At 44.6% G+C, this 27,732-nt stretch overlaps 1 protein-coding gene across 7 annotated transcripts in view; it reads right to left on the bottom strand.

Moving 5' to 3' along the window:
• KDM7A (lysine demethylase 7A) overlaps positions 1-27,732 on the bottom strand; it is a 98,810-nt gene that overhangs the window by 50,683 nt on the left and 20,395 nt on the right. For 3 of the 7 annotated variants that reach the window (XM_080391261.1, XM_080391255.1, XM_080391256.1), the window contains one exon: positions 19,044-26,602. In XM_080391261.1, the coding sequence (XP_080247387.1) occupies positions 19,044-19,159 (116 nt within the window). In that variant the 5' untranslated portion in view covers positions 19,160-26,602. The remainder of the gene's footprint in view (positions 1-19,043; positions 26,603-27,732) is intronic. The other 4 variants (XM_080391258.1, XM_080391257.1, XM_080391259.1 and 1 more) reach the window with 4 other exon arrangements.

Raw genomic sequence — 27,732 nt, 5'->3', positions numbered from 1 at the left:
ATAAATGAGAGCTATCCTGTTGTTCCCACACTGATGCAGAAAAAAGGATTAACATTGGATTTCAAGTAATTCTAGCAATACTGGAGTCCCAATTTATCTGGCCACAGCGAACATGAATTTTAGTTCTGGTTATAAAGCAAAGTCTGTAACAGCTTTGTTTTCCCATTAGGTAGCACGGGCCTTACATACACAGAAAAATACACACACTAGTTATTTGATTCAAAGAGAGAGGGCACTGGAAGGGGAAGAGAAAAGACAGAAATCAACTATCTCCCTATACATTGACAACAAAGGTTAGAATTTCTACATCTTTAAAGAAAGTTTTTCCATTAAGTCTTTTTTATCTTCTCCTCAAGAGTTCAAGCCAATGGAGGTTTATGTCTTCCCCACTAAGATATTCCAGAACCTAGTAAAAGGTTCTGACAAATAATTGCATCCTATGTACATAATTTGCTTTATTTCAGTTCCCCGACAGGGTTATTCTAATCATGCTTAGCAATGAGGAAAGAAAAAAAAATATCCAAAACTTACAAGAAGTAAAAAAAAAAAAAAAAAAAGGTACGTTAAAAATAATACCTTGAAACCACAGAGGTTTTAAAGGCAGAACCAACACTGCCTTGATTCTATGACAAGAAAAACAAACAAAAAACCCAAAACACAAAACCACAAAATCTTCAACTTGTTTAAAAGGGCTGCCATAGCTATCTTGAAAAAGGCATATTAACTGAGTGCCTGTGTGTGGTTGCATTCTACCCAAGGACACACTATGATCCAAAATCACCACCATTATTTCCCAAGCAGAAAGAGAGGAAGAAATAAGCTAAGCTCTGCTACAGAGATAACAACAGGATGGAAAAGGGAAGTTGGTATACAATTATTAAACCTTCACTCATTCAGGAATAAAGCAGCTATGACAACTGTAATACAGCAGATGAAGGCCGCCCCTTTTTCTGAATGAAGACATTAAAAAAAATGAAATTTAAATGAGAGATACAGTCTACACATACTTGCTTGCTGCAACTTTTTTAGTTTCTTGTCTTAATCTTCCTCAGTGCCAACTTGCACACAGACTCCTGTTAATTATCATTCTGTCTCTAGCCATCCTAATGAAACATTGCATATGATGTGGTTTTAAGAATTACTAGTATCTCACATCCTCTGACCACAGCCAACGTGAATTTCAGTTCTAGTTCCAGTGCAGTTTCCTATTAGGTAACAAGGGCCTTCTGTACACAGAACAGACATAACAGTTACTTGTTTCTGAGAGGGCATTGGAAGGGGAGGAAAGAAGAGAGAAATCACCTGAATCACAAACACACAGCCTATGAAGAGAAACTGAGGTTCAACTCAAAATGACAAGCAGATCTTAAGAAGCAATGACATGACATAGCTTGTGTTGATCAAACAGCTTGCAGCCACTGGAAGAGGCAGGTTACTCATTCCCTTCCAAGCAAGCACTCCATTTCCCCATCCTGCAGTGGCCCTGGTACTTGCCTGGTTACAAAGCAACCTGTTTTCACTTGCTTATCTGACAGAAACTACCTTAGCCAGTTTTTTGCCTGTTTACCAAGTTAGCTTACAGCACAGTTGGACAACTATCCGAGCCAATCCATGAGGGGGAGAGGGACTATGTCACCTGGAGAGAGGGATAAGAGAAGTAGGACTGCCCCTTCCGACAAGGGAAGGCATTAGACCTGCTCGGGCCTAACTGTTGAACTTCACCTTCATCACTCACTAATACTCAGAACTACTTCAACCTAATGGATAAATTGCCAATAGCTTACCAATTAGATTGCGAGGAACAACCCTCCCTGCACCTGAAAAACTTGCTAGAATTTAATCCTATACCCTGCACAACATGGAAAGAGACATTACTAAGTCAAACATGCATTCATTGGCACCAGATGCTGTAGGTGAAGCAAGGTTCTTTAGACGAAACAGCATTTAAGGTGGTCTTAGTCTGACTCTCCCTAGGTATCCCAACCCTTCTTAGATGAAGTGTTTAGTTTTACCGGTTCCTTGAGACCAGTTACCTGTAGCTCCAGCTATAAAAGTAGCTGAGGCATGTACCAGGCAGATATATGACTTCATGCCACCATCAGTATGTTATTTGCCTACAAGACACAATTTCCAGCAGGTAATTCACTGAAGTACAGCAGTAACTGTAACAGATCCAAAAAACAAGCAAGTAACCCCAACAGTCTGAAAGCTACATTTCCAAACCACAGCAAACATGGATTTCCATAAAGCAGGACAAGATCAGAAGGACAAATTTTCAGCTAGATTCCCACCTCCTAAGTTTGAAGAAAAATGTGATGACCATTGTGAAGCGTGAAGATATTTACCTGCTCTTAGTAAAAGAAATATCCCTTTACATCAGCTTTTAGGGAAACAAGACTCAACATTTGGGGTTTAATTTTTAGACACTGAATAGAAAAAAACTCACTAACAGCTCTTGCATACTCACTCACAGCAGTCTCCAAATTCCAGAATTACTTACAGCCAAGTCTCACAAAAAAAAAAGCCCAAAAACATTTATTATAATATTCTTACGGAACAAGCATCTCTTTAATATTAGGTATTAGGCCAACCACCTCTTTTAGATGACCTGCACTGTATATTAAAAGCTGGGTTTAATTCATTTGGGAATTTGTTGGTATGTCTTCAGCAGTTCCATTCCCTTCTCAATAGCTAGAAGTGTTGACTGCTCGTCAACAAAGGGCATGGACTGCAGCTTCCTACAGAGAGTACTAGCTGGTTATTCCGGTTGCCTAATAAAGATGAGCTGTTTAGAAAGATCAGGTTGCCTAATAAAGATGAGCTGTTTAGAAAGATCACGAAGCATGACAAGCACTACTGGTACTGTGTTATTTTATGCAATGCACAGTCTGTAAAGCTTTCGACATCCTGAGTAATACTGTCAGTACACACCATCAGATCTGTCTTGTCTTCAAGCACAGTGAGAAAAAAAAGGTTTTGAGGCGAACAGTAACAAACCCATGTGGCTTCTCAGTCTGAGAGGATTGATTAGGAAGCTAACGATTGTTTTTAAACTGTGTCACTTCATTGGAAAATTGTCAGGCATGATTTGAAAATATGACTTTCTGCTAACAACATCAGGCAATACCCTCTTCTGTCTCCCACACTGTAGCACCAGTAACAAGTATTAGCACAACCTTAAGACTCCATTGCTGCAAATCCCTTAATCCTGGGTTACTGCATGCTACTATCTGCTGCTTTTACTGACTGCAGCAACAGCAAACTTGGTCTTTGCCTACTTTACACACCTTTTACTTGGCTCTCTATACCAAATACAGTTTATCACCCAACTGGTCTAAAAATTTCTGAACCAGGTTGGTTTTAAAGACCTCCTGGCGCCTCCTAAGTAGCCTTAACACTCACGGTAGCATTCAGTCTCTGCAGCTGTATCTGAAATGAACCTTTTATTGCCTTAAAAATTCAAATAATTAAATTAGTTCTCCTATAAAGAAAAAAAATTAGTAATCAAAGACTTTTTTTTTAAATTCCTCTGCTTCTCAACGGTGTAATTCCCCCTCCAGCCTACAGTATTTTTCGAACTTTACTAAGAACTTTTTAGCCATCTTCTAACCACAACATAAAATAATACATGATGGCTCCTATAGCTTTGAAATACCTTACTTCTTGTAAGGTAAATAGACTTGCAGTCAACAGCAAGTAGAGACAGATGCTTCATTTTTGAAGAAATCTGAGAGCAAACTGTCTCATCATCTCTATCTCGCCATCCTCATTTCAAACACAGATGGAGTAGCTGATTACATTAACTTCTATTTAAGCTATGATACAAGCAAACTGTTTCAGATACACAGATAATGAGTTTAAATATCAGATGTTACACTGACTGGCTGGCAAAGCAGTAAGCAGAATAAGCTCCTTCAGTCAACTAGATAATGCTCATCATTTAGAGATCGTTATTGGATTCTCAGCTGTTTGCAGAGGTCCAGAGGGTCAGACTAGCCAAAACTGTCCATGCAATCCATAACATACCAAGAAGTTACTTTTACACATTATTCCATCTACAGAAATCCAACTGTTCAATACTCTTCAGATGGAATTAATGAAGCACAGTAATTTTCAGACCACATGGAAACTTCAATAGTGCAGAACAAATCTAAACAGAGTTTGGGGGGTTTAGTTACATCAGCACTAAGATTGAATTTTATCTGCAGAAATCATTTTTATTCTGGATATAATGTGACATTCTGATTTTAATCTAAAACTCCAAAAAGTTCAGATCCAAGCTACTGAAACCAGGTTTACTCTATCATAAGCTATATGGAGCCGTCTAAATTATTTGCAAAAGCACAAATCCACATCTTTTATTCTAGACTTTACACACAAACACTTGTAGAGGCAATCTTTACTTCATTGTCTGTGCTACTCAGCTCCACAGCTTTTAGGTGGGGGGAAAAAGATTTTATCTCTCTATCACTCTAGTGTATGTATACATAGCTCTCTTACAGTGTCTTTTTCATAGTGGGCAAAATACCAACAACAAGAAAGCTCAAAGAAACGCACAAGCAAAGTATGAAGCAGGAAGCAGAGGACCTACTGCAAAAGGTCCCCTGGAAATGAGCACAGACATCTACCAGTTCTGTAAAAATTACAGGATGCATTATGGTTTACTTACTGTGAAAACCACAAAATTAATTCTTTGAGACAAACTTTCCGATTCAAGTTTTGCTTAATTGTTTCTATGAGAGAAGACAGGAAGTCTGCCAAAGAGCAACACATCCAAGTGTTTTATTTTGAGTGTTAATACTACAAGTGATTATATGAAAGTGTTTTGATATAAGCTAAGTAAATGATGTATTTGCAATTCAAGAGTGAAAGTACACATTATTACTGGTTTTAGGCTTTGTCTGCAAGGGTAATCTGCACCACTACATGCTGGAGGCCAACTGGCTGGAATGCAGCTCTGCAGGAGAAGGACCTTGTAGCCCTGGTGAACAAGCTCATCATCACCCAGCAATGCAACCTTGTGGCAAAGGCATCCAGCAGCCTCCTGGGCCTTGTCAGGAAAAGCCTGTCCGAATTCAGTCAAGGGAGGTGATCATTCCCCTCTACTCAACAGTGGCGAGGCCACACCTGGAGTACAAGCTTCAGTTCTGGGATCCCCAGTAGAAGAGACATGGACACACCAAGCAAGTCCAGCCAAGTGCCACTAAAATGATTAAGGGACTAAAGAGTCTTTCAGATGAGGAGAGCCTGAGAGAGCTGTGATCCTTCAGCCTGGAGAGCTGAAATTGCAGGGGGAATCTTACCAATGTGTGCAAATATCAATGTGTATAAAATTCCTCTGATGGGAGGGGAAAGGTGATAAGACTTTGCTCAGCAGTGCCCAGTGACAGGACAAAAGGCAATGGCCTCAGATTAAAGCATATGAAATCCATCTAAATACAAGGAAAACAAATATGTATTATTTTTTTAGCTGCTAGAGTGGTCAAACATTGGAAGAAGTTGCCCAGAGAGGTTGCAGAGTGTCCATCTGTGGAGATATTCAGAACACAACTGGACACAGTCCTAAGCAGCCTGCTCCATCTGACCCTGCTTGAGCAGACAAAGTGGACTAGATGATCTTAAAAGATCCCTTTCAACCTTAATAGTTCTGTGAAAGTTATTTATTAAATCAAAATATTCTAGATTAATTTGGGTATGTCACTACACTGTTATAAATGTAGTTTAAACCAAAAATAAGACTACCAGAGGACTATTGTTCCACACCAACTGATACCAAGTGGATTAATTAAAACAGCAAGTACAACAGGAGGCAGCCTTGGAATAAACAGTTGTAAAGAACAACCACTTTCAAATCCAGAGTACAGAACAATGAGGGGAAGAACTGCAAGAACATGGGGGGGGGAGGGGAATGGATACATCTATACAAGGGTATCAGGGCAATATCCAAATAAGGATGCTGGCGCCTAAAGCCTACCTGAATTCAGAAGACAGACAGCTAACCACTGCGGTACCTACACTCACCTGGCACCTCACCACTTGACACGAAAATTCCAAAAGCACCATCTATACTGCTTGCCCTGTGCACCCAGCCAGCATGTTCCCCGTTCCCTGGCATCCAAGCCAGAAGGCAAGCACCACTGCCATGCTTTCAAAATACTGGGCATTAAAAAATAGTCAGGAAGGGAGAAGTTATTTTGTTTTTCCAAGTGAGACAGCAGCAGTGCTTATTCAGGTTGTGGGAGTTCAAGCTCATGCATCTCAAGGCAATGTTCACCCACCGTGTTAGTTTTTATGTAAGGTCACTTTATCTCCTCCACTTACAGCCTCTTACTCTGCAGAAAAGAATACAAGAAATAAAGGCCCAGAATAGAATGTAATGTGACCCAAACACAGTCTTCTGGTTAGGGTGCTCAGACATCAACAAGATTATTTTCAGTCTGGTCCCTGTTCCTGACATTAGAGAATAAATACATACAGTGAGCTTACATTACAGCACAACCTTTTGCCTTTTTTAACAGTGCTTCCTACAGGAACATAACAGTCTACCCCAGACTATGAATGCACCCGTTTCTTTTAGATAAGCAGAACTGTCCATTTCTCTAAATATTTCAGGAACTGGTGAGGACTTCAAATTTGCAACCTGACTCATACCCACCAGCCTTTTTGGAGTACAAGTAACAGTTAACAGTTGTTGCCTTTCTGGTTTGAAAGTGGTAACAGTGATTCACTTTTCTTTACAACCTCTGCTAACATAATCTGAAAGTGCCAAAAGGTTTTTTCTTTAAATACTTCAGCACGAAAACAATCCTTTACCACAAGTGTTTCCTAGATAAAGAGCCTTTACTGAGTTCATTAATTGTGGTGGTTTGACCCTGGCTGGGTGCCAGGTGCCCACCAAAGCCACTCTGTCACTCCCCAACTCAACCAGACAGGGGAGAGAAATATAACGAAAGGCTCCTGGGTCAAGATAAGAACAGGTAGATCACTCAGCAATCACCACCATGGGAAAAATAGACTCAACTTGTGGAAATTAATTTATTACAATTCAAATCAGAAAAAAAAAAACCACCTTCCCCCCACCCCTCCCTTCTTCCTGGACTTAACTTAATTCCCAATTACTCTACCACCTCCTCCTGAGTGGCACAGAGCAATGAGGAATGGGGGTTACGGTCAGTTCATCACATGTTTCTGCCACTCCTTCCTCCTCACACTCTTCCCCTGCTCCATCATGAGGTCTCTCCCACAGGAGACAGTTCTCCATTAACTCGTCCAAGGTGAGTCCTTCCCACAGGCTGCATGCAGTTCTTCACAAACTGCTCGAGCATCGGTCCCTTTCACGGGGTGCAGTCCTTCAGGAACAGACCGCTCCAGAGCGGGTTCCCCACAGGGTCACAAGTCCTGCCAGCAAACCTGCTCCACTGTGGGATTCCCACAGGTCACAGCCTCCTTTGGGCATCCACCTGCTCCAGTGTGGGGAGCCCTTCCTCCCCCTCCTCCTTCACTGACCTTGGTGTCTGCAGAGTTGTCACACAGTCTCACTCCTCTCTTTGGCTGGCACAGTTCATTCCGCCCCCCCCCCCCCCCCCCCCTTCTGATTAGCTCAGCCTTGGCCAGCAGCAGGTCTGTCTCAGAGCCGGCTGGCATTGGCTCCACTGGACATGAGGGAAGCTTCTGGCATGTCCTCACAGAAGCCACCTCTGTGCCCCCCCACCATTACCAAAACCTTGCCATGCAAACCCACTGCAATAATTCACTGAATGCAAAGTATAAGCCATTTTCTCACAATTCAATTACAGAAAGGATTATTTATCAGTTTGTATTACACAGCACTGGCTATGAAACTAAGTAAAACTAAAAATACTAAGAAAAAATAATCAAGCTTCCTGAAGAGTGAGAATTCTCCAACCTTATAATTTGTAGTACATCAACTTAAATACAGAGTCAGCTTTCTTTAAAAAGACAGTTTTTACTTTTAGCAATCCAAACCATACAGCTACATAAGACAACCTCAAACTGTGAATTTATCTTCAGAAAATGCAAGAATTAAGATTGGGCTTGATACAGCTGATCCAGGTTAGATTCCGTTCAGAGAAAGATACAGAAAGCTACATTTTAAATTTAATGTTGATCATCACTTCTTATTTTTTGCACACCATGAAGTAGTTTCTATCAAATAAAAAAAACCCAACCATGCGTCTGCATCAGCAAGCCTATGAGCTGCATTAGAACTTGGATCTTCCACACTTCAGAGTGATTGGTCACTGCAACAGATATTTTAGTTCAGAGGCTTTTTTCACTCACAAATTAATGTTCAAATTCAAAACTCCAGACTCTTGCAGTATTAACATTCTCCAAGTATTCTTTGTTCTAATAACCATTTCCTTCTGCATTGTCTTCACTTTCCTGTCCTCTCTCCATCCAGCTTTTCACCTAGAAGACACTCTTCTTACTATGCTGCTTACTCCCTTTGTAGATACCCTGAGAACAAAAAAAATAAATCTCCTAATCTCAGTTCTGATGTTTCAGACGCCTGAAAACCGGAGTCCTGTCCAGTTACTTTGTGTCTGCTACAGATTTTTGAAAAGGAAGTGTCTGCTTTACTCCCAGCCTCTTAGCATACAGTCAGTAAATGTCCAACAATGATCGTTCAGGACTTTACAGTCTTTCTTCCAAACATATATGAGGGTATACATGACACTGGCAAGTATATTAAGGGGTAGAGCACATTTCCTAACAAAAACCTTTTTCCAAAGTATCATGCTGCACAAATTTCATAGAAAGCTAAGGATTTTCTCAGAGCCTCAGAGCAATGACACACTCACACTGGAAAGAGACTTGTCCAGCTTCCTCAGGTTGGCATTATAAGAAACAGAATTTTACTATACTGCATTAACCAACAATCTAGTACACAAAACACATTTGTCTGCTACTTATGTCTCTAAATTCCCCATTAGCTGTACAAAAAAAAAAAAAAAAAACCACAACAGAAAGATAGACTATGCAAAACATTTATTAATGGGTTATGAAAAGCGTATTACATTTTACTAGCACTGCCCTGGGATGGTGCGGAAAACTGCAGATAGAGGCTTTCCTGCTTCAAGTTGCTATATGGTCCACAAGCAACTCCCTAGTCATTTCCCATGTAGTTTGCATTGGGAACTGACATCACATACTTGCAGGGATGCGTTCACTTCCATTCTCAGCACACATGTGCCAAGAGCAGTAAGGAATGCATTGCAATTCACTCTTAATTACATGATGCAAATGTACGAGTGCCTGTTACATGTAAGTTTAGTCCAGACAAACAAGATACTTGCTCAAAATCATTTTGCTGATCATCCAACCACACTTAAAGGCTAAAGCTTTATTTTCCCATTTTTTACTACTTTTTCATTATTTTGTCTCATTTCCCTGTCCCCCTCCCCACATAACATCGTGGCTTAACACTGTGTGTAGCATCAAAGGAAAAAAAGACTTAGATGCAGTGCTACCCTATGAAAGACAAAGATTCAGCCAACTAGAGACATGCATTAACAGTCACATGTTGGAAGGGAAGAAAAAAGGCACAAGACCACAGAAGTGCAACAAACAAACAGGATTGTAGAGCTATCTCAGATCTATTCCTTAGCATAAGGAACTACTTTTGGGAAAAGACCACTTATGTGTTCCTTGCAAAGATACCTCATGTACAAGGGCACCTCACATTAACAGGTCAAGCACTGGCACCAGCTGGCACCAACCGATACCTTCCTTTCACCGATATACAAGATTTTGATCTCTCTCATAGTAGTAAGTCTATTCAGTATCCAGTACCAGAACTAACTAGGAGGAAAGAGCTTTATTCTTCTATCAAGTGGAGGGTTTATGGTTTTTTCATTAGCCAATAAAGTCATTTCCACACTCAAATAAGGGCCAGGAAGTGGAATGCACAGTACATTCTCATTGGCGATGCTAGCAGAGTTTTTCAAAAAACAAAACAAAGTTAGAATTTGCCCCTACTGGTAAAATATAAAAGCTGAGAGGTAACACTTGCACAAGCACTTAAGAGTTACATCTTCCCTTCAGAAAAATTTGATCCACTCAAATGGTACTCCTAACTCTAGCTCATACCTAAATCCTTCTTACCAGAGTTTCATGATGCTTCAAGCACGATCCAGCTTACCGTGATGGAAGTATAAGCCTACAGTCAAGGCACCTGCTTTCACTCAGTTAAATAAGACACTATACAGCACGGACACTAGTCCACTCACTCAATACTACAGCTGCCCTGTTCGTTCTTAGCAAGAATGAGAACAACAATCTAACTACTTCTTTTATATTCATTACATCAGAGCAGCACATTTTACCGCAGCATTAAGAGATTCAAAGTGATGCCTCCAGAGGTCCTAGCAATTCACACAGGAGGGCACTGCATCAGAGGCAGCAAGTTGCTTCTCACCTTCGCATCACATCGATGTGTCCTCTGAGCACACAGATACTGTAGTTGGAACTTAACTTGAGATTTAAAAAACTACATGTGTACACCATTTTTGTTAACGTGCTTTTGGTCCTATCTTACATAAGCAATAGAGCACAGAGAAATACCTAGGACAGCGCGTCAGGGCTTGAGGCTGTGGCATGTCAACACAGCACACCATCAAGGAAAAAAAGGGAAAACACTATCCTGAGAGGCAGTAGACTGGCAAGATTTGCCTGGGCACGATGTCACATTTGTATGGCTATTTTGCTTTTGGTACTGTTCCTAGATGGCTCCGTATAGCACTCTACAGCTCACAGATCTGCCCATCGGTAACCCTGAATGCTGCACATGAAGTTGCAGTGCCTCATTTCACTGCCGCCTGCTCTTGACACTGAGATTTGCAAGTCAACAGCATGATGTAATCTTTTAGTGAAAAAATCCAAATATTTTTGTTATTGAAACAAAACTAAAAATGCATGCTTTAGGCAAGCCAACTAGAAGTTTTACAAGTACTATCCGGTAATAAGATACAGCAATTTCCTTGGGTGCTCTTCATTTACCCATTTTGGTCTTTGTTTATTGGCCTTCAGACATCAATATCCCAAAAGAAAAACGTCACTCTGTTCAGATAATACTGTCCAATAAGTGCTAAGAATGAGAGATCAGATCAATCCTATATCCTCAATATCAAAGATTTCATTTCTAAGAAAGTCACCTTTCCCTGCACTCATTTTCATGAATAGTGCTTTAAGAGCCTTTAAGTGAATAAAGCACTAATGTAAATGGAACAAACATGAATTTATGAAATTAATTTCCCAGGCTAGCTACAATTTCATCTGACAGTTTCAAATGAAAATAAATAGAATTCTTACCACAATGTATTAAAAATTTAGAACAGTCATCCTCACTCCAGTTGGCTTTTAAGACAGAATGATGTGGGAGGGTTTTTAAAAAAAGCTTTCTTGCTTTTGTGGCAAACATCAGCTTTTATGCCTGCCTGAGCAACAATGAACTCAATATTTTCAAAAAGAAAGACCAGTCTTAAAGTCTACTTTAGTTAATGCTGAAGTAATGGAGAAAACAGTATTAAATATTAATTCCATTCAAAAGCAGAATTGACCTGAGGAGATGTTACTAGCCACATAAATCCACATTACCACCATATAGCAGACATCTCAAGACTATTCATACTCCATAGATTGTTAGTTCTGTGTATTCATGAGCTAATGTTACAATACATTAGAAAGGACTGACAAATGAAACATAGCTTAGCTATTTTAAAAGCTGTATGTCACTAAAACATCTCTCCTACATTGCTAATAAAGTAATAGCAACGTTGTTAATTGAATTTTCATACTTCAGCAATGAGACAAATTTAAAACTGGAGCATGTTCCTGTTTTTAAAGCATGCACATTGTACCTATGAAAGTCTTTACTGATTACTCAGAGTTGTTTTGAGACAATGGTATTTTATTTTAAAATTATATAGGAAAGTACAATTATTTACAAGAAGAGTATGAGTTCATCTTCAACTTGTGCAAACTGTCATGTAAACAGAATGGAGACACTATCTCATGATCTTCCAAGAGATGATATAGAAAGCGCACAGAAAACTGCACTGAGCATAAGAAATCTAATTAATATGAAAATTGTCCACACAAAAAAAAGCTTCACCACAAATGAAGAATGAAAACAAAATTAATGTGATTTTGCCCACTGGCAGTTAACAGTCATACTCCACTGTAAAGCTTAATCCATTTTATTGCCATTGTCTTGCTGTAAGAGAACTCGGATTTATAAACAGATCAAGGTAAGTTTAAAATAAAAAGAATGTATTTCATGCTCTTCACTGTAGCACCTAGCAGATTTATGCACACAGTGTATCAAGGAGCAGCCCCCCACCCAGACTGCTCTTACCTCTGTAGTTCCTAGATACAGAAGTCACAAAACAGAACCTTCTGAAAACATTTTAATTCTTCAGTCAAATCAAGCATACGTTAAATATAACAAAAGGAAAGGAAGATACTGAAGTGCTATGTAAGCATCAACAAATTACATTTGTGGAATATAAAATCATCATAAATTAACTAGCTAATTAAGTTACACATAAAGACTTACAGCGCCTTGGTCTGCATAGTCAAGAATGGCTGAAGAAAAAAGAACTATATCAAATATATTGATATAGGTTGGGTACAACAGTACAAAAAATTAAAGGCAGTGTTTAAGTCACTAATTCTGAAACTTTGCATCTTTCAACTAACACCAAATAGGCCATAATTAATTTGTACTTTAGAAATTAGAACTATTAGCGTTTAGCAATTGTTTAAAAACTCACTAGAATCTTGTTGCAATTCTAATTAAAAAAGCTGAACTATGTACCCTTCAGTTCTCTTACAGATCTTCATTGGACAGCACTTTTTTCCTTGCCTAGTTATCATTTCAGCATGCATATTCAAAACCATCTATGTTTTATTTCACAACATCAAATGATAAAAATTACCAAGTTACAGATCTAAAGGAAAGAAGTGTTAACTTTCAAAGTATACATACTTCAAATAAAGCCAGTTTTTCAAGAAAACCATAAAGAAAAAAACCACCTTGTACATATAATTCTACATGTTATTACACAGCTTCAAAAATTGAAGAAATTTGAATACTTACTACTCTACAGTGCTTATTATAGTAGCATACAAGCATACATCTACTTTAATATATATTAATAAGTCTTCCCACTTCACAGATGGGAACCAAGAGGGAAAAAATGGTTTGCTCAAATGAAGACTATAAAAGGATGGGAAACAAACACCCTATTACAGAAGTGCTAGTCTGGCATCTTATTATTATTAGTTTCTTCTCCATTTAACCAAAACTGTATTAGCTTTTGTATACTTAGAAGAGCTGAAGTCACTTAATTCTCTGGCAGAGGACACACAGCTCAACTGGACTTAAGCTGCGGCTTCCATCCTACCTCTGAGGATACAAGGCTAAACCAAAGAAAATAAGGTTAACAAACACATTAACTTTCCCTTGAAGTCTAAAACAGTTTCCTAGCATACACCCAGTTGCCTCAGGAAAAAAATTAAGGCTTATACACTATAAAAGCCAGTAAGTCAGCTCAAGAGCCTCTGGTGCCAGACCAAAGCTCTAGTGACCAGACAAGGATTTGTTGATTCAGTTCAAGCCCCCAAACATTTATAATCACTGGGCCTTAATTTTCTGCGAACAGAAGGTCTGTACCAGAAGGCATTTGTAACTGCCTCTCTTTGCAGTCTTTTCTAAAAGTCTCTCTTAGGAGTCTCCATGTTTCTTAACATGAGCATCACCATACCTTGTCCTCTAAGTCCCTTTAAGACAGAGGCAAGAGCTTCACATGTCTCTGCAAACAGGTGATGCTCTGGGGTCACCATACCGCAGCTGGGCTGGAAATGCCTCGCTTGCTATGGAACCCACTAGATGAGCAGATGGGTCTGGGTCAAGGCCATCAGCTTCAAAGCCAAATCATATATGGTGACAGAGACACAAAAACAAGGTTCCACAAAACTGGGTGAGCAAAATCAATCCTGAAGTGGGCAGTAAGGAAGAAAAATGGGCAGTTCCTCTGTCTTTTCCTGCCCACTATCATCTCCTCCAGCAACACAGCCCTCACCAGTGTTTTGCAACAGTCTGGGATTCATCCTAGCCCTTGATGAGCCTGTTCAGCTCAGCAACCCAACAAAAAGCTAATCCAGCAAAAGAGTGGGTTTCATCAGTTTTCCACGCAGAGTTGATTTACCAATCAGACAAGCACTGAACCAGCAAGAGAGAAATTACAGCAGCACGCAGCCAGTAGTGGGACAGCCTTTTTCAGCAGCAAAGAGTTGGCGAAGCCCATCGTGCAGAACCTCATGTATAAAGCTCCAAAACAAAGAACCAATTCAGGAGTAGTCGTCACTATAGCATGTGCATTTCCTTCTTAAGGAGAAAGCCTGCCTTCAGAGTACAAACTGGTGTGTTGAGGGACCTGTACCATGTAATCTAACAGCTGCAAGATGGAACCTTGATTTTGAAACTGACATCACATCAAGGAGTGGTTGAGCAATTTTATCTTTCTTCAGAGACCAAATGAAGACAGCCTCAAATCTATACAATATCAGAACAAACATGTTCTGCATGAACTTAGCTTAGATGTGACACTGGCACAGGGGTTTTTTTCTATTTAAGAAAAAAGCCTCAAGGCATCTGCAATTTAAATAATCATCTTCAAAAGGTGCATGAATCACCTTTCTTTTCAAATGATATTATTAAATGTTTTTTAATAGTGACAAAGATGTAAAAAACATCAAACACTTAATGGCAAAGTTCTATATACTATCAATGAACTCCTCTTAGGAAAGGAAAAAAAAGTGAATCCTTCTTTTCAGGAAGGCTAACACAGAATACAGAATTAATCCTGACAGCAAGAGCTACCAATTTGAAAACAATTCCATATAAATTTAATCATCTGATTTCGCTTTGCAACAGATGTAGGTACATACACTACACAAATATTAGTAATGTATTTCCTTTCTTGCCCTCTTACCTGCTCAAATGAAATGCCGATTCCTGTAAACATAAAAATTTGTAAAATAAAAAGGATTTTTGGCTTCCAAATTTAAGTTTCATTTACATAAACCACCAAAGATGCGAGCTAAGTAAAGCTGCATGGGCTGCCTTCTTTCTTTCTTCTCCTTGAGGGGGAGACACCAAAGTTGATGCCCTTATGAAATTTTATGAAAAATTACTAATTTTGTTCAAAACAAGGATGCTTTCCCTTCCTATTCTCCACTGTTCTAGCTTTGAAGAACAAAACATTTCCTTTGTTTCAAAAAAATATTTTTTTAATGTAAAAAAAAAATTAAGAAGGTTACAGGCATTTTAAAAGGCAGAGACCATTACTGTAACTGACATTCATTGAGGCATGCTACAAGTTCACGGTATGCTTGTTGACAAAACACAACACACCTTGGAAAAGTGCTACACAGAAAATTTAATAGGGGTACCTGCATTTCTCTCATGATTTAAATGCCTGACTGACTTCTCCATGCTCCTTTACAACCAGTACAGTACCAGTGCAGTTTTACAAAGCAACAGCCCTAAAAACCTAACTCTACAATCACTTACTCCTGAAGCATTACAGACAACATTACATTGTGCAGACAAAAACTGAATATGCCTGAAACTGATATGCTTAAATTTAAGTTTGTTTCAACCTACCTGAAATCTAGTCTACAGGAATAAGCGGCATCTACACAATGCACATAAATCTAGTCGAGTACAGATATCATACAGAAAAAAGGACAAAATTTCAAAACTGACAACTGATTTTCTGCAGGCTCCATAAACACATTCCAAGAACAGAGCTGACTGCAAGATTGGTGTAAAAAAAGATAATCTGTGCAAAAGGCTGCATATATCACAGTAAAAAACACAACTGAGAAAAGATGACAGTATGTAGTTAACTGAGGTAGAGCATCAAAAAAACAGAGACAGAAGTATCACACTATGATATATATCATTTGAAGATGAAGCCAAGAACTTAAATAGGTGTCAAGAGTTACTGAACAGATTCAAGGAAAAGTTGAACACCTGGAGTTTCTCTGCTGCATCCTAGCTGGAGTATATCCTAGACGTGCCAGAAAGGAGGAAGCAGCTTAGTGTGACTGTTTCATTTAAAGAAGATAAAAAGACCAGGAAAACACAAAAACTGTCTAAAATATAAATGGATTTGCTCATCTGAAAGATTTGACAGTTTGTCACACCTAAGTCTGTAGTCTCTCCGCTCTTGCAAGCCATTCAAGAAAGTGATGAAGCCTAGAACACACACATTACGCTCTTTTGTTCAGCAAGAGGTAATGACACAAGATGTTAGACCCACTCTTAAGAGCAGCTAAAACCCAGAATATGTAGGTTCACAACCTTGTAGGGCACAGCAAAATACTTGCTTCTACACAAATATTTACCAGAATAAAATGCGCATTTGATAACATTAATATATTGATAGCAGTAAACAAAAACACAGTCACTTGAAACAGATAGCACAAGAACACCCAGTAAAAACATCACATAAAATTTAAAGGGACTAGTACCAATCTGTCAGAACAGACTTTGTACTGCCTCTAGCGTATTGCTAAGGCACTCCCTTGACTATATACACAGCAAGGCAGCAAAGAGTCCATAGTCTAACACATGCTAGGTATCATGCTAGTGCAGCACAGACTTAAGCAAGCACAGGTTTCTATGTTTCTTAACATGACGTCAAATCAATCCCATTGCACTGGGGGCGAGAGGGTGGTGGAATAAAATAAAAACAAAATAAAAGAAATAATCCAGAAAGCATGAAACCAAGAAGTTCACAAGCCACGTAACAGTCTTCAGATACTCGCAGAGCAAAGGGAAAGGCACTCCCACAGCAGACCACAGCTGGTAGAGGACAACCGGTCACCCACAAGCCTGTCCCTCAGTCATGAGACTGGGTGAGCATGCAACTAAATCCCAGAGCGACATGGCTGTTGCCAGGTCCTGCTGGCTTGCTTGCTTACTTTCCGCACTTAGGGTTTCAGACTATCAAAGTAGTTCAACGCTAGCACTGGTTTTCTAGCAGCTGCACGACAGAGCTCAAGCACAGGAACCACTATGGATCTTTATGCAGACCAAGATTTAAGAAAGCTATAAAGCAGTCTGTCCCACCTTAGTATCAGACAGTCAATACTCTCCTCCTTGTAACGATTTCAGAAATTAGTTCAGTTGTGCTCCAGTAATATTAGTACACAAAGCCAGCGTTTAGATTAAACCTGCACATAAGCAGAGCAACTGCCAACACAAACCGAGAGAAAAATACACAAACGCAGGAAAACACTTGCAAGAGAGAGAACCTGTAACCGTACAAAGATGTTCAGACGATGTCTGCACCTTTACTACTAAAGGAAGCGACCAAGTTCTGATGAACTTGGATTAAGTAACTTATCCAAAAAAGCTGTTGTGCATCTAGCTTCAGACAACAGTACTGGCAAGAGTAGTCATAGTCCAGTTAAAAATATTAATGAGGGGTTGTTTTTAAAGGTACAACAATCTCACTTTGCCAGTTTTTTACAGTTTACAAAGCCCTTTTCACAGTTTCATTATACTGTGGGTTGAGTCTGGGGAAACTCATATACAAAGAACAAATCAACGTAAGTACAAGTCAACATCTGAAAAGCTGAAAGCCTTCCTTTCATCCTAAAACGTGGCAAGAAAACACCCATGTGTAACAATTACTGTTAAGTAACACCGAGATACGCAACCTACTTTTGGCCAGCATTTTTCTACTGCCATTGAGGGGAAGAAAGAGAAAAATAAATAAAGGAAAAAACAACAGCGACACAAAACCCACACAACCATCGCTCCTCCGCCGCAAGCGCCGAGGGCCAGAGATGAAAGGCACAGGCGGCGGGACCGGCCGCACGATACCCCTCGGCAGCGGGCAGCCCTCCCCGGGCTCCGCTTTGTTCAGCCGCGCCGTGCGAGGCGCCGGTGCCGCTCCCGGCGTGCCGGGACACTCCGGGGCCGCGGGGCCCCGGCGACGGCGGCAGCAGCAGCCACCCCCGCTCCGCTCCGCTCGGCCCGGCCGGGCCCTGCCGCCCCGCGCCGGCAGAGGGCGAAGCGGCCGTCTCGCCGGGAGCCTGTTTTTGTTACACGGGGGGTATTTAAATGTCCTGCTGTCAATCACAGGGCACTTCCTACACGGCCGGCAGCTCCCCAGCCGGCACGCCGCCGCCGGGGCTCCCCACATAATGGGGGCGGTCACTCGGGAGCCCCGCAGCCCCGGCCCGGCCGAGCCGCTGGAGCCGCGGGCCCCCAACTTGCTCCTTTGTTTAACTGCCCGTGAATCCCCACCGCCGCCGCCGCCTCCCCCCGCCCGCAGCCGGGGGGCTGCCGCCGGGCCTTTATTATTCACACGCTCGGCTCCGCAAAACACACGCGAGTCGGCGGCGGCCGCTCGGGACCGGGCTGGAAACGTCAAAGCGTCGAGAAGAGCGGAGCGACCCTCCTCCGCCCCGCGCGCACCCAAACAAAACGCACGGCAGCCGGGAGCCCGGACCGGCCGGGGGGGAGCCCCGGCACCCGGCGCCGTGTCCCCCCCGCACTTCTCCGCCAAGAGACCGCCCTGTCCCGGGAGAGACCCCCGGGGGGAGGGGGCGCGGGGGGGGACACGGCGCCTCCCCGAAGCCGGCTCAACTTCAGGGTGGCGCCGGCCCCGCCGGCGAGCCCCGCATCTGTTGCTCTTTCATAACCGGCCTCCCCCCGCCCGGCCCGGCCGCCCCTCGCAAACGCGAGTCCATGTGCCCAGGGACGGCAGCGCTGGCCGGCACCGGCCGCTGCCACCGCCGCGGGGGGGAGCCGGAGCAGACAAGAGCCCGGTTTCCGCCACCACCCCCACCCCCCCCGCCCCCGTACTGCCGCCGCGTAGCCATTGTCCCCCCGGCCGTCACCGGGGGGAGGGTGACTGCCACCGCCTGTGCCCGGTGGCCGGCCGACCCGGCGCCCCTGCCCCCGCGCCGCCCGGCCCCGCGCGGCTCCCAGCGCCTACCTGCCGTGAAACCAGTCCTTGCAGATGTCGCACTCGATCATGAAGCGGCTCACGTCGTAGGGCTCCCGGCACACGCAGTACACAGGAGTCGCGGCAGCCGCCACCGCTCCAGCCATCTTTAAAGAACTCACTGACTGAGGCGCCCGCCCGCTCCCCCTCCCCCTGCCGCGGCCGGCGGCACCAATAACAACAGCGCGCGTGCCAGCCCCACACGCCGCGCGCGCCCCGCTGCCGGCAGGCAGGCACGGGCAGGCGGCGCGGGAGCGAGCGGACAACAGCGCGCGGGGGCGCGCGCACGTGCGTCACCCGGCCCCCACGGAGGCGGGGGGAGGAGGAGGAGGAGGAGGAGGAGGAGGGGGACCGCCCCCCCGTGCCCTCCCCGCCCGGCGGCCCTCCCTCCGCGCCTGCGCCCCGCCGAGAGCCCGCTCCCCACCCCCACCCCGGCCCGGCCCGGCCCGGCCCGGCCGCCTCGCCGAGCAGCCGGCACTGAGCGTGCGCGGGGGCAGCGGGCTGCCATTGGGGGCGGGGAGGGGGGCGCACGTGCCACCGCCCGCCCCTCCCGCCGCGGGGCGGGGCGCGGGGAGGCACGCGCTAGCCCTGCCCTTCTCCTCCCCCGGGCGGTGTCACGCGGGAGGGGGAGGGGCAGGGTGCCGCGAGGACACGGGCAGCGAGAGGGCGGGCCGCGGCGCGCGCCACCTCCCCCTTATGTAAGCGCGGCGGCGGAAGCGCCCGAGCAAGGCCGAAGGCGGCCGAAGACCCGGTGCGGGGGTCGGGGGCTGCGCTGCGGGGCCGCTGCGGCGGCGCGGCGCCTCCTGCGTGGGGTCCTCCCGCAGGCACCGCCGGCCTCGGCCGGGGGCCGCTGTTAGGGAGCGGGAGGGCGGGCCGGAGAGGGCTCTGCTGCCCGCCCGAGACCCCGCTGCGGCGGGCACTGCCGAGCGGCCGGAGGTGCTTCGTGGGAGCAGGTGTCCGGGAGCACCGCTGCCACCAGGGCCCGGGCTGCCGGCTCCGCCCTGGGTCCGGCCGTGGGACCCGCGCAGGCCTGCCCGGGGGGGCTTCTCCTTCGCGTGTAACTCCGCTCTTCCCAAGTAGCGTCAGGGAAAGTGCCTGAAGGCCCGGCCGGGGGGGGCAGGGCGATGCAGTAGCCTCCGCTCGCCGCGGTTCTCGAAGGCGGTTTTTCCCCAGGGCACGGGCCGGTGCCACACGGTGTGCTGCCGCGGGCACAGCCGCCCTTCTTGCTAGGGGCGCCTCAGGCAAGCGGCACACCTGGCGTGGTGGAGCCCGTGGACAGGCCGGTGTTTCCATGCTGGTGAGCTGGGGCTCGCAGTCAGTTTGGTTTTTTTTCAAGCTCTCTGCATGTTACATGGCAGTTCCATTCCATGCCATCACCTTTTCTTTCAGGACGCAAAAGTAACACTGATGCATTCGTTATGTGTCATCAAGAACAAAAAAGTAGAGCTTAAAATGGAAGGGGTTTTCATCTTTTTTCATTTCTTCACTGTTGGCAGGCAGGTCCTCAAGAACCTATGGAGATTATGTTATATAAGGGAGTGGGGAGTCCTGCCCTCCACACTGAATGCACCAATTTAAAAGCGAAACAACAAATGTTGAAATGCATGTTATGGTGATCATAACTGTAATAGACTAACCGTGCATACAGCATTATAATTTTACATCCCATGCCCTTAACCACTGGTAGCCACCAAAAAAAAACATACACTACATTTGCTTGGCAGGGGGAAGCTCAGAAGTAAATGTTTCCTTTCCAGGCTGTTATTGTGAAGCTAGCTAATGTTAACATTTATATAAGACAGCAACACGAGATGATGATTTGACAGCAAAGAACTGCAAAACAAATTAATCCGGCACACAGGCTATGTGACCAAATGGAGAAGTAAAGGAAATTTAAAGGACATCTTCAAGAAATACCAGATTCTCAGACCAAACCCTGACCTATTTAGAAAGTGCTCGGAGTTCTGCCCTGCAGGATGTTGTTAGTGGGTGCTTTGGTACTCTTGTTTTCCAACACATCTCACTATTTCAGCAACTCAGAATGTGGCTGCAGACACACCAGTCCTCTAAAAAGCTGATGTTAAGCTTAAGAGGGGTAAAATAACAAATGATGATTTCATGGTTTCTGGAAATAATACATACCAAGAGGCTTTCTCATGAAAAATACTGTTTTCCTTTATTAATCTTATTCAAAAGCACACCCAGAAAGATGCATATTAATGGCAGAGCCTGCAAGCTCTTGCAGAAACAATTACAGGTAATACAATAACTACAAAGAGACAATAATTCAGGTTAAAGTTCTTATTCTGCATTTGTGCAACAAAGCATCAGTAAGCGTATGTAGCCATGCTGGAGTCTGAAAATGAGCAATTCCTTGCTCCTTTATTTGCTGTTTCTTAGGCTGACACATGGCGAGTTTTATCTTGAAATTGCAGTTACCAGCTGCAGTGGTGCCTTTATCCAAAAGTGGCCGTAAAAACACACACATATTGTGCTTCAGGAGGTGTCTGCAAATGACGAAACCCTTAATCACCTTCATAAAGCACTCCGATGGGTATTCCTGTAAGAGAGGGGTGTGACGCTGCCTAATGGGCGTTACGTGGGGAGAAGACCTTGTTTTGTTCAGGGTGAGCCCAGTGTTACTGGGCTGGACAAGGAAGTTTTCACTTGACAGAGAAGAAAGTTGCCCAATGATGAGAGTGCAAAGAACGAGGAAGCAGGCTGGTCTCAGCACTCTGTGGGGACCTTCCTTTCACCAACCTCGATTACTGCAACAAACTTAGGTTTTTTGGAAAAGAAAGAAGTTGCGACCTTAAGCATGCAAAGCAAAGCTCACCATTTAATAAGCACTTTGTCTACTGCCAGAAACAACATCCTTTTGTTGTTGTAATTTATTTCAGAATAAGGTGTGTTGGTGATACAGTCTGTTGTAGGTACTCCTTCAGCAGGTGGGGAATACCGACTTCATCTGTTGCAAAAAAGAAGCATAAACCAGCTCCACCTCCCTCTTGTTCTGATCTGCTCTCTGACATCTTTTCTCTTTCCAAGCTTTCTTTCCAACTATACTAAACTATATTTAAATGTGACACAGCAAAAGTTCAGAAAAGCCAAAGACCACACACTGTAAGGGTTACAAAACCACTTTTAGTAAGTATTCTTTGCAGAAACTTGTGGAGCTTTTATATGACAGTCTTATTAAATGCCATTTAGAAACAAAACATGCAATACCAACTTTGAATACAAATAAATAAATGAAGCAAGTGTCAAGCCCAACCCAAAGCAAGCTCATTATTCACAGCAAGAAGTTGACACCTGAAGAGACCTGGGGCCATAGCACTCTCGTTCCTCAGCTCCCAACCAGGAAAACATGCCAACATGAAATATGGGGTGCAGGGCGTCTTGTAATAAGCAACCTCATGTTCATATGCTTGGCCCCTTGGATGCGCTCTGACTGCCAAAAGCAGGCGAGGCAGCAGTGCCACAGGGCTGGGGAGGGCTGAAGAACTAGCGCTGGAGCAGCAAGTAGCTCTGGAGACCCAGACTCGGGTCAAGGACCGAGGACGGTGATGAAGAACCAGTGGAAAGGCAATGAGAAGTAAGCAGGTAGGGTCAATGAAGCTTAAGAAAGGAGCAGGGTCACTGGAACACATTGGCCATTCTCAGGCTGTTCTAATCATCCCTAACCCAGCGCTGCTTCTCTGTGATCATCTTCCTGCTGTCTCACTGATGTACAGACACTGTCATATTCCCCCTTGGCCCACGCTCTAGGTTGCACCCGTCCTACCATCCCCTCAGCAGCTGGAGCAAGCCAGTTCATCCTTCGATCCATGCCCAAACAAAATCTTTGCACCTTAATCTCCACCAAAATGTGCCCTGCCCTATTGAGCACAACCCTTGACAAACGCAGCTTCCAACCTCTACACCCAGCAAGCCCCACTGGCTGCCCCCAGCCCCGTACCTGGACTCCAGCAAAGACCTTGGAAACAGTCAGGAGGGTGGGGGCTGGCAGGGGTGGAGGACTCCAGCACACAGAGGTACAGGCCCATATGTAAAGCGCATCAGGTCTGTAGACACGAAAGTCAAGGTTGGGGACTGGGACATCAAGGACTAAAGAGCACACCACCTCTTTCTTTGCTCCTCAGGGCAAGCCTGGGTGCTGGTACTCACCAAGGCAGAAGGCTTGGGGTTATGTTTGGAGGGGTGTTGGCTGATAGTTTATGGTTAAGGCTGGAATCAGGCTTCGGGGGGAAAAGGGCTGAAAGTGTAGGATTATTCCTGAATAATGTGAGGATTGAAGAGATATTATAAGGTCTGGTGCCCGGTTCTTATCATTCTGGGACAGGGCTGCAAAGGCACCTGAGCTAACCGAATCAAATCACTTCCTGTGAGGTCTGGAGGGACAATGGATGTGCTCAACCTTAAGCTTGGAGTTAGTTATTGCCATGGGTGGGCGGCAGAGGCTAGAGAAAATGTCAGGAATAGGGAGTAGATCTTAGTACTGAGGAACTAGAACAATAGGAAAATTATACAGTCCCCTAGAACTACAATACATGCTTATGCACATGGCTTATAATTAGCTATGGGTGAGGTATGGCTCTCTGTTGTATGGGCCAGTATAGAGTTGGGATCATAGTGGGGTTTAGGTCACAGTGCTAAGTACAGGTCACGTTAGCCAAGGCCATTGCTAGCGGTTGAGTGTGGGAATTTTTCTGTGGTTAAAGTTACTGTTACAGTTGCTGTTACAGATCAAAAAAAGCAGGGTGTATGCAATTCATTTCACCCTGCATGCTCTACAGAATACATCTATAAGGCAGAACATCTTCTGATCTCCCAAAAGACAACCTTTGCCATACAGCATCCTTCACCCACAAGTCTGTTATTGTCTAGGCATTCCCAGATCTTCAGCAAGGTTCATGGTGGGCTGAGGGCTGGTATCACCAGGGAAAAATGGTTTATCAGTGGCCCTAGGATGCTGGGCTATGATTACAGGTAAGGGTCTTAGCAAGCAACCTGTTCTTGCTTGCTAAGTCAAGGTTGCTTGCTAAGTCAAGGACATGACTACCAGCACTTTGCTCAGCAGCAGAGAAGAGGGTGTGGGAGAAGAGAGCACTCACCATTGCAAAATAAAAGCGTCCACAGCCCATGCCTGGCCTCATGCATCTCTCAAAGCACATGCCATACACTGTACATGGCATAAAGGGAAGATAAAGAAGGGGGAGTGTGGCAGGGAGGTTGCCAGCAGGGAGAAAGTGAAATTTTCTGGGACTTCTGTGTCAGCTCTGAGTACTGGCTGAACCACATACATGTATCCACAAATATGCCTACTTGTCTCTTGGGAGGAGGGGGAGAACTCACAACCATCGCTCAGAGGCCAGTGGCTCTCACCCAGCAGTGCACGGCTGGTTGAACTAATAGCGGAGATGATATTCAGCAGCCAAAGAGATCACCCAGCAGTAACTGAGACTAGGGAGAATCAGAAAGAAAAATCAGACATTAATGGACCTTTCCAGAATAACAAAAATTATCAGATAAATTGTTGGGAAAACATGGGGGCAGAGGTAGTTTTCAAATGTTCGGCCATTTCTTCATTGTATTTTTGTACATTTTGGCAAAGCACTCATTTTTAAAATTAATTGCTTATTTTCACATCAAGAAGCTTAAGGCTGCCAAAAAGCAAAGCTCCAGACTAGAAAAGCATTCCAGTTCTCTGCATGAAACTGCCTGAAGTATACCCAGAATTGGCAATATGATCTTTGCATCTGCAGAGAAAATACTGAGTCATGTTGTCAGCCCACACACATCTAACAAAAATAAAAGCAACCCAATGATTCAAGATTCACCCACTCGTCATTTAGAGAAAACACAAGTCATTCAGTCATGCCTTATGCTTCAGAGACCTTTAGAAAACACCCAGTGTAGGGAACATTCGCCCACATCGTTCCCACACACCATTTCGAATCAGCGATGTCATCTGTAACTCGTGGGTCTGGGTGGCGTTTGGTTCAGCATCCTTGGAGGAAGTTGCTGAGGCTTAAAGGTTTCTGCTGAAAATGTGACATGATAGCTGCAGCCTCAGCAGCGCTGAAATGGTGTGCATGGCCTGAATCCCTGAAGGAGGCAGGGAAGTGTCCTGTGCTTCATTGCATGAAACGTCTGACAAACTTAAGCCATAGTTTGTATAAGATGCTACCGTACTCTTCATTCAAGGGTTAATCCTGTACTGAAGCATTAGCTCTCCCCGTGCTGAGCTCCCCAATCACTTGGCATACATTAGACCAGGAAGTATTTGCACAAACATCAAGGTTTGGGGAATTACCCAGGAAATCCTCCTCCTTTTACCCCTTCCCACATTATTGTCCCCTAGCAAGAAAAAGCAGGTTCCTGTATTTCACCCAGCTGCTGGCAATCTCTCTTCCTCCTTCAGTGCTAAAAGCTGCTTGAAGTATTAACGGCTGAACGTGGATGCGCGGCAGCCAGCCCAGCTCATGACGGAGCAGGAGACGTCACTGCACGAAGGACACGGAGTTACACGGTCTCTGTGGTGCTGAAAGCAGCGCTGGAAACTTGTCAGGAGCCCAAAGGCCAGAGCTAATTTGTATTTTCTTTTACACAGCATGATTTCAATCAGAGCAAAAAGCACCCGGTTGTGGTTTATGTACAGAGTGTTACAAGTAGAGACAAGTTAACAGAACAACTAGGGGCAGGATGCACTCCAAGGGTAGCTCAGGGAGGAACATTAGACAGGGAAAGGAACAGCAGGCAAGTCTCCTATACCCAATTTATCAGCATCTCCTTGATTCTTCAGGAAGGCCATGAGCTACGAAGCAAGAGGCTAAGAAACAACATCATCAAAATGCTGTGATTGCCTAATTGTCTTTATAAGAAAGAAGAAGAAGAAAAGAATAAAAGAGACCTGCAAAAAGTTTGAGGACAATCTTATTTGAAAAAGCTCTTCCCAGAAGTTCTGGATGTGTCACCAAGTAAAACATGGTATTCAAGAAACCCGTCTCACTTGCAGCCAATATTTGATGGCAGTCAAGTCTGGGTGACCTCTAACATAAGCTGCTCTGGCTTCAGCTGCAAACAGGTGTGTGCGAGTTCCCCTTTAGAACCGATCTTCTGCCTTGCTGAGAGCAGACAGCGCAAAGGGCTGGCACAGCCCCGAGCACCGCTCTTCCCAACGCAGGCTCCCCTCCAGCACCCTTTCCACGCTGTGACAGCCGGAGAGCAGGAGTTGCAAGCCAGGTACTCATTCAGTCACCTCACCCCAACCAGGATCACAGCCATGCCCCCTTCCCAGGACACAGCATTGGGGTGCACCCTTGCATGCTGCCAAAAGGCGCCAGAGAGGGAGCGGAACAGGAGGCTAACAGGAGAGTAAATATACCTTGACGTTTCTTCATTTGTTTGTTTTGTAGTTCCAGTAGTTTACTGGAAACCATGAGGTGGGGTTTGATGCCTGGAGAAAGTCCTTGTTTTCAGCCTTCCTATCTTTACTTGCTGGAAATAAATGCTCCTTTCCCCCTCAGTTCAGCTTTATTCCTTGACAGCTAAGAAAAAGAAAAACAAAACCAAAAATAAAATTAAAAAAACCCCAATAAATAAAACCTTGCACTTTTGCTCTGGAGCATGGTATAGATGTGTTGTTCAATGTATAGTTCAGGACGGGATGAACTGCACGTTAGAGATATAAAAGGAAAGCTGTCAGACAAGCTCATCTGTAGGTTCCTTCATTTAGTCCAACAAACCCGACCACGGAGCTTTATCCCACCAGCTAGCCCCTTTCTATTGTAGCCCCTGAAAGCAGCACCCTCTCTGCTCTTATCCCTCCTCCATGTGCTCCTTCAACCCCCTCCCCCATGCACATTTGTCCCCCTGACTCAAACAGCTCCCCAAGGAGTTCAGGCACTACCGCTGCTTGGGGATGGGGAAAAGGGAAGACAGAGTCGGCTGAATAGGCAGACAATCCTATTTGCACCCCAGCATGTACAATCCGGGTCTTTGTCAGCATGATGGACACTCCGTCCCATTTGTTTTCCTTCCCTGGTATTACCATATGCACCCTTTTCACGTGAGCACTATCAAATGCTGTACCTGAATCAGCCTTTTCAAGACAGAAGCTGACTGCTGCCTGGCTAATATCTGTCCACCACCTGTGTATTTACTTTGTTCAAAAATTATAGCCAGCCATAAAATCTAGAGTAAAATCTACAGCTGCCATTTAAAAAAAAAGGCACCAAAAAGGCTTTTCTGTGCTGGATTTCTGATGCCAGTTAAGGCACTGGGTGGAAGTGTTTTCACTTGCATGAGCAGCCCGTTGTGACTGGAGCACGATTGCTCCTGCACTTCGGGGAGCACAATTGCTCCTGCACTTCGGGGCGTGTGTTTGGGAAGCTGCCTGCCTGCCTGCCTGCCTGCCTTCTTCCCTGTGCAGCCTCATGCTGCAGGGACACGCACTGATGCGCGGGTGTCAGCTGGTCCCACCTGGCATCACCCTGGACGGACAGACACCCAGGACGGGAAGGACATCGGGGCAAAGGTGCAAAGTGCTTTTGCGGCTCGGGGTGGCGGTGGCAGCCGCCAGAGTGGCACCAGCAGGGCCCCAGGCCTGGCAGACAATAGCTCTCTCCCTGCTCTCTCTCCCTCCCAGCCGCATCTGTAGTCCCCAAGACGGAGGAGT

This window comes from Falco punctatus (genome assembly GCF_963210335.1).
Source record: "Falco punctatus genome assembly, chromosome: 6".
Classification (NCBI taxonomy): Eukaryota; Metazoa; Chordata; class Aves; order Falconiformes; family Falconidae; genus Falco; species Falco punctatus.
This window is presented reverse-complemented; position numbering and strand designations above follow the sequence as displayed.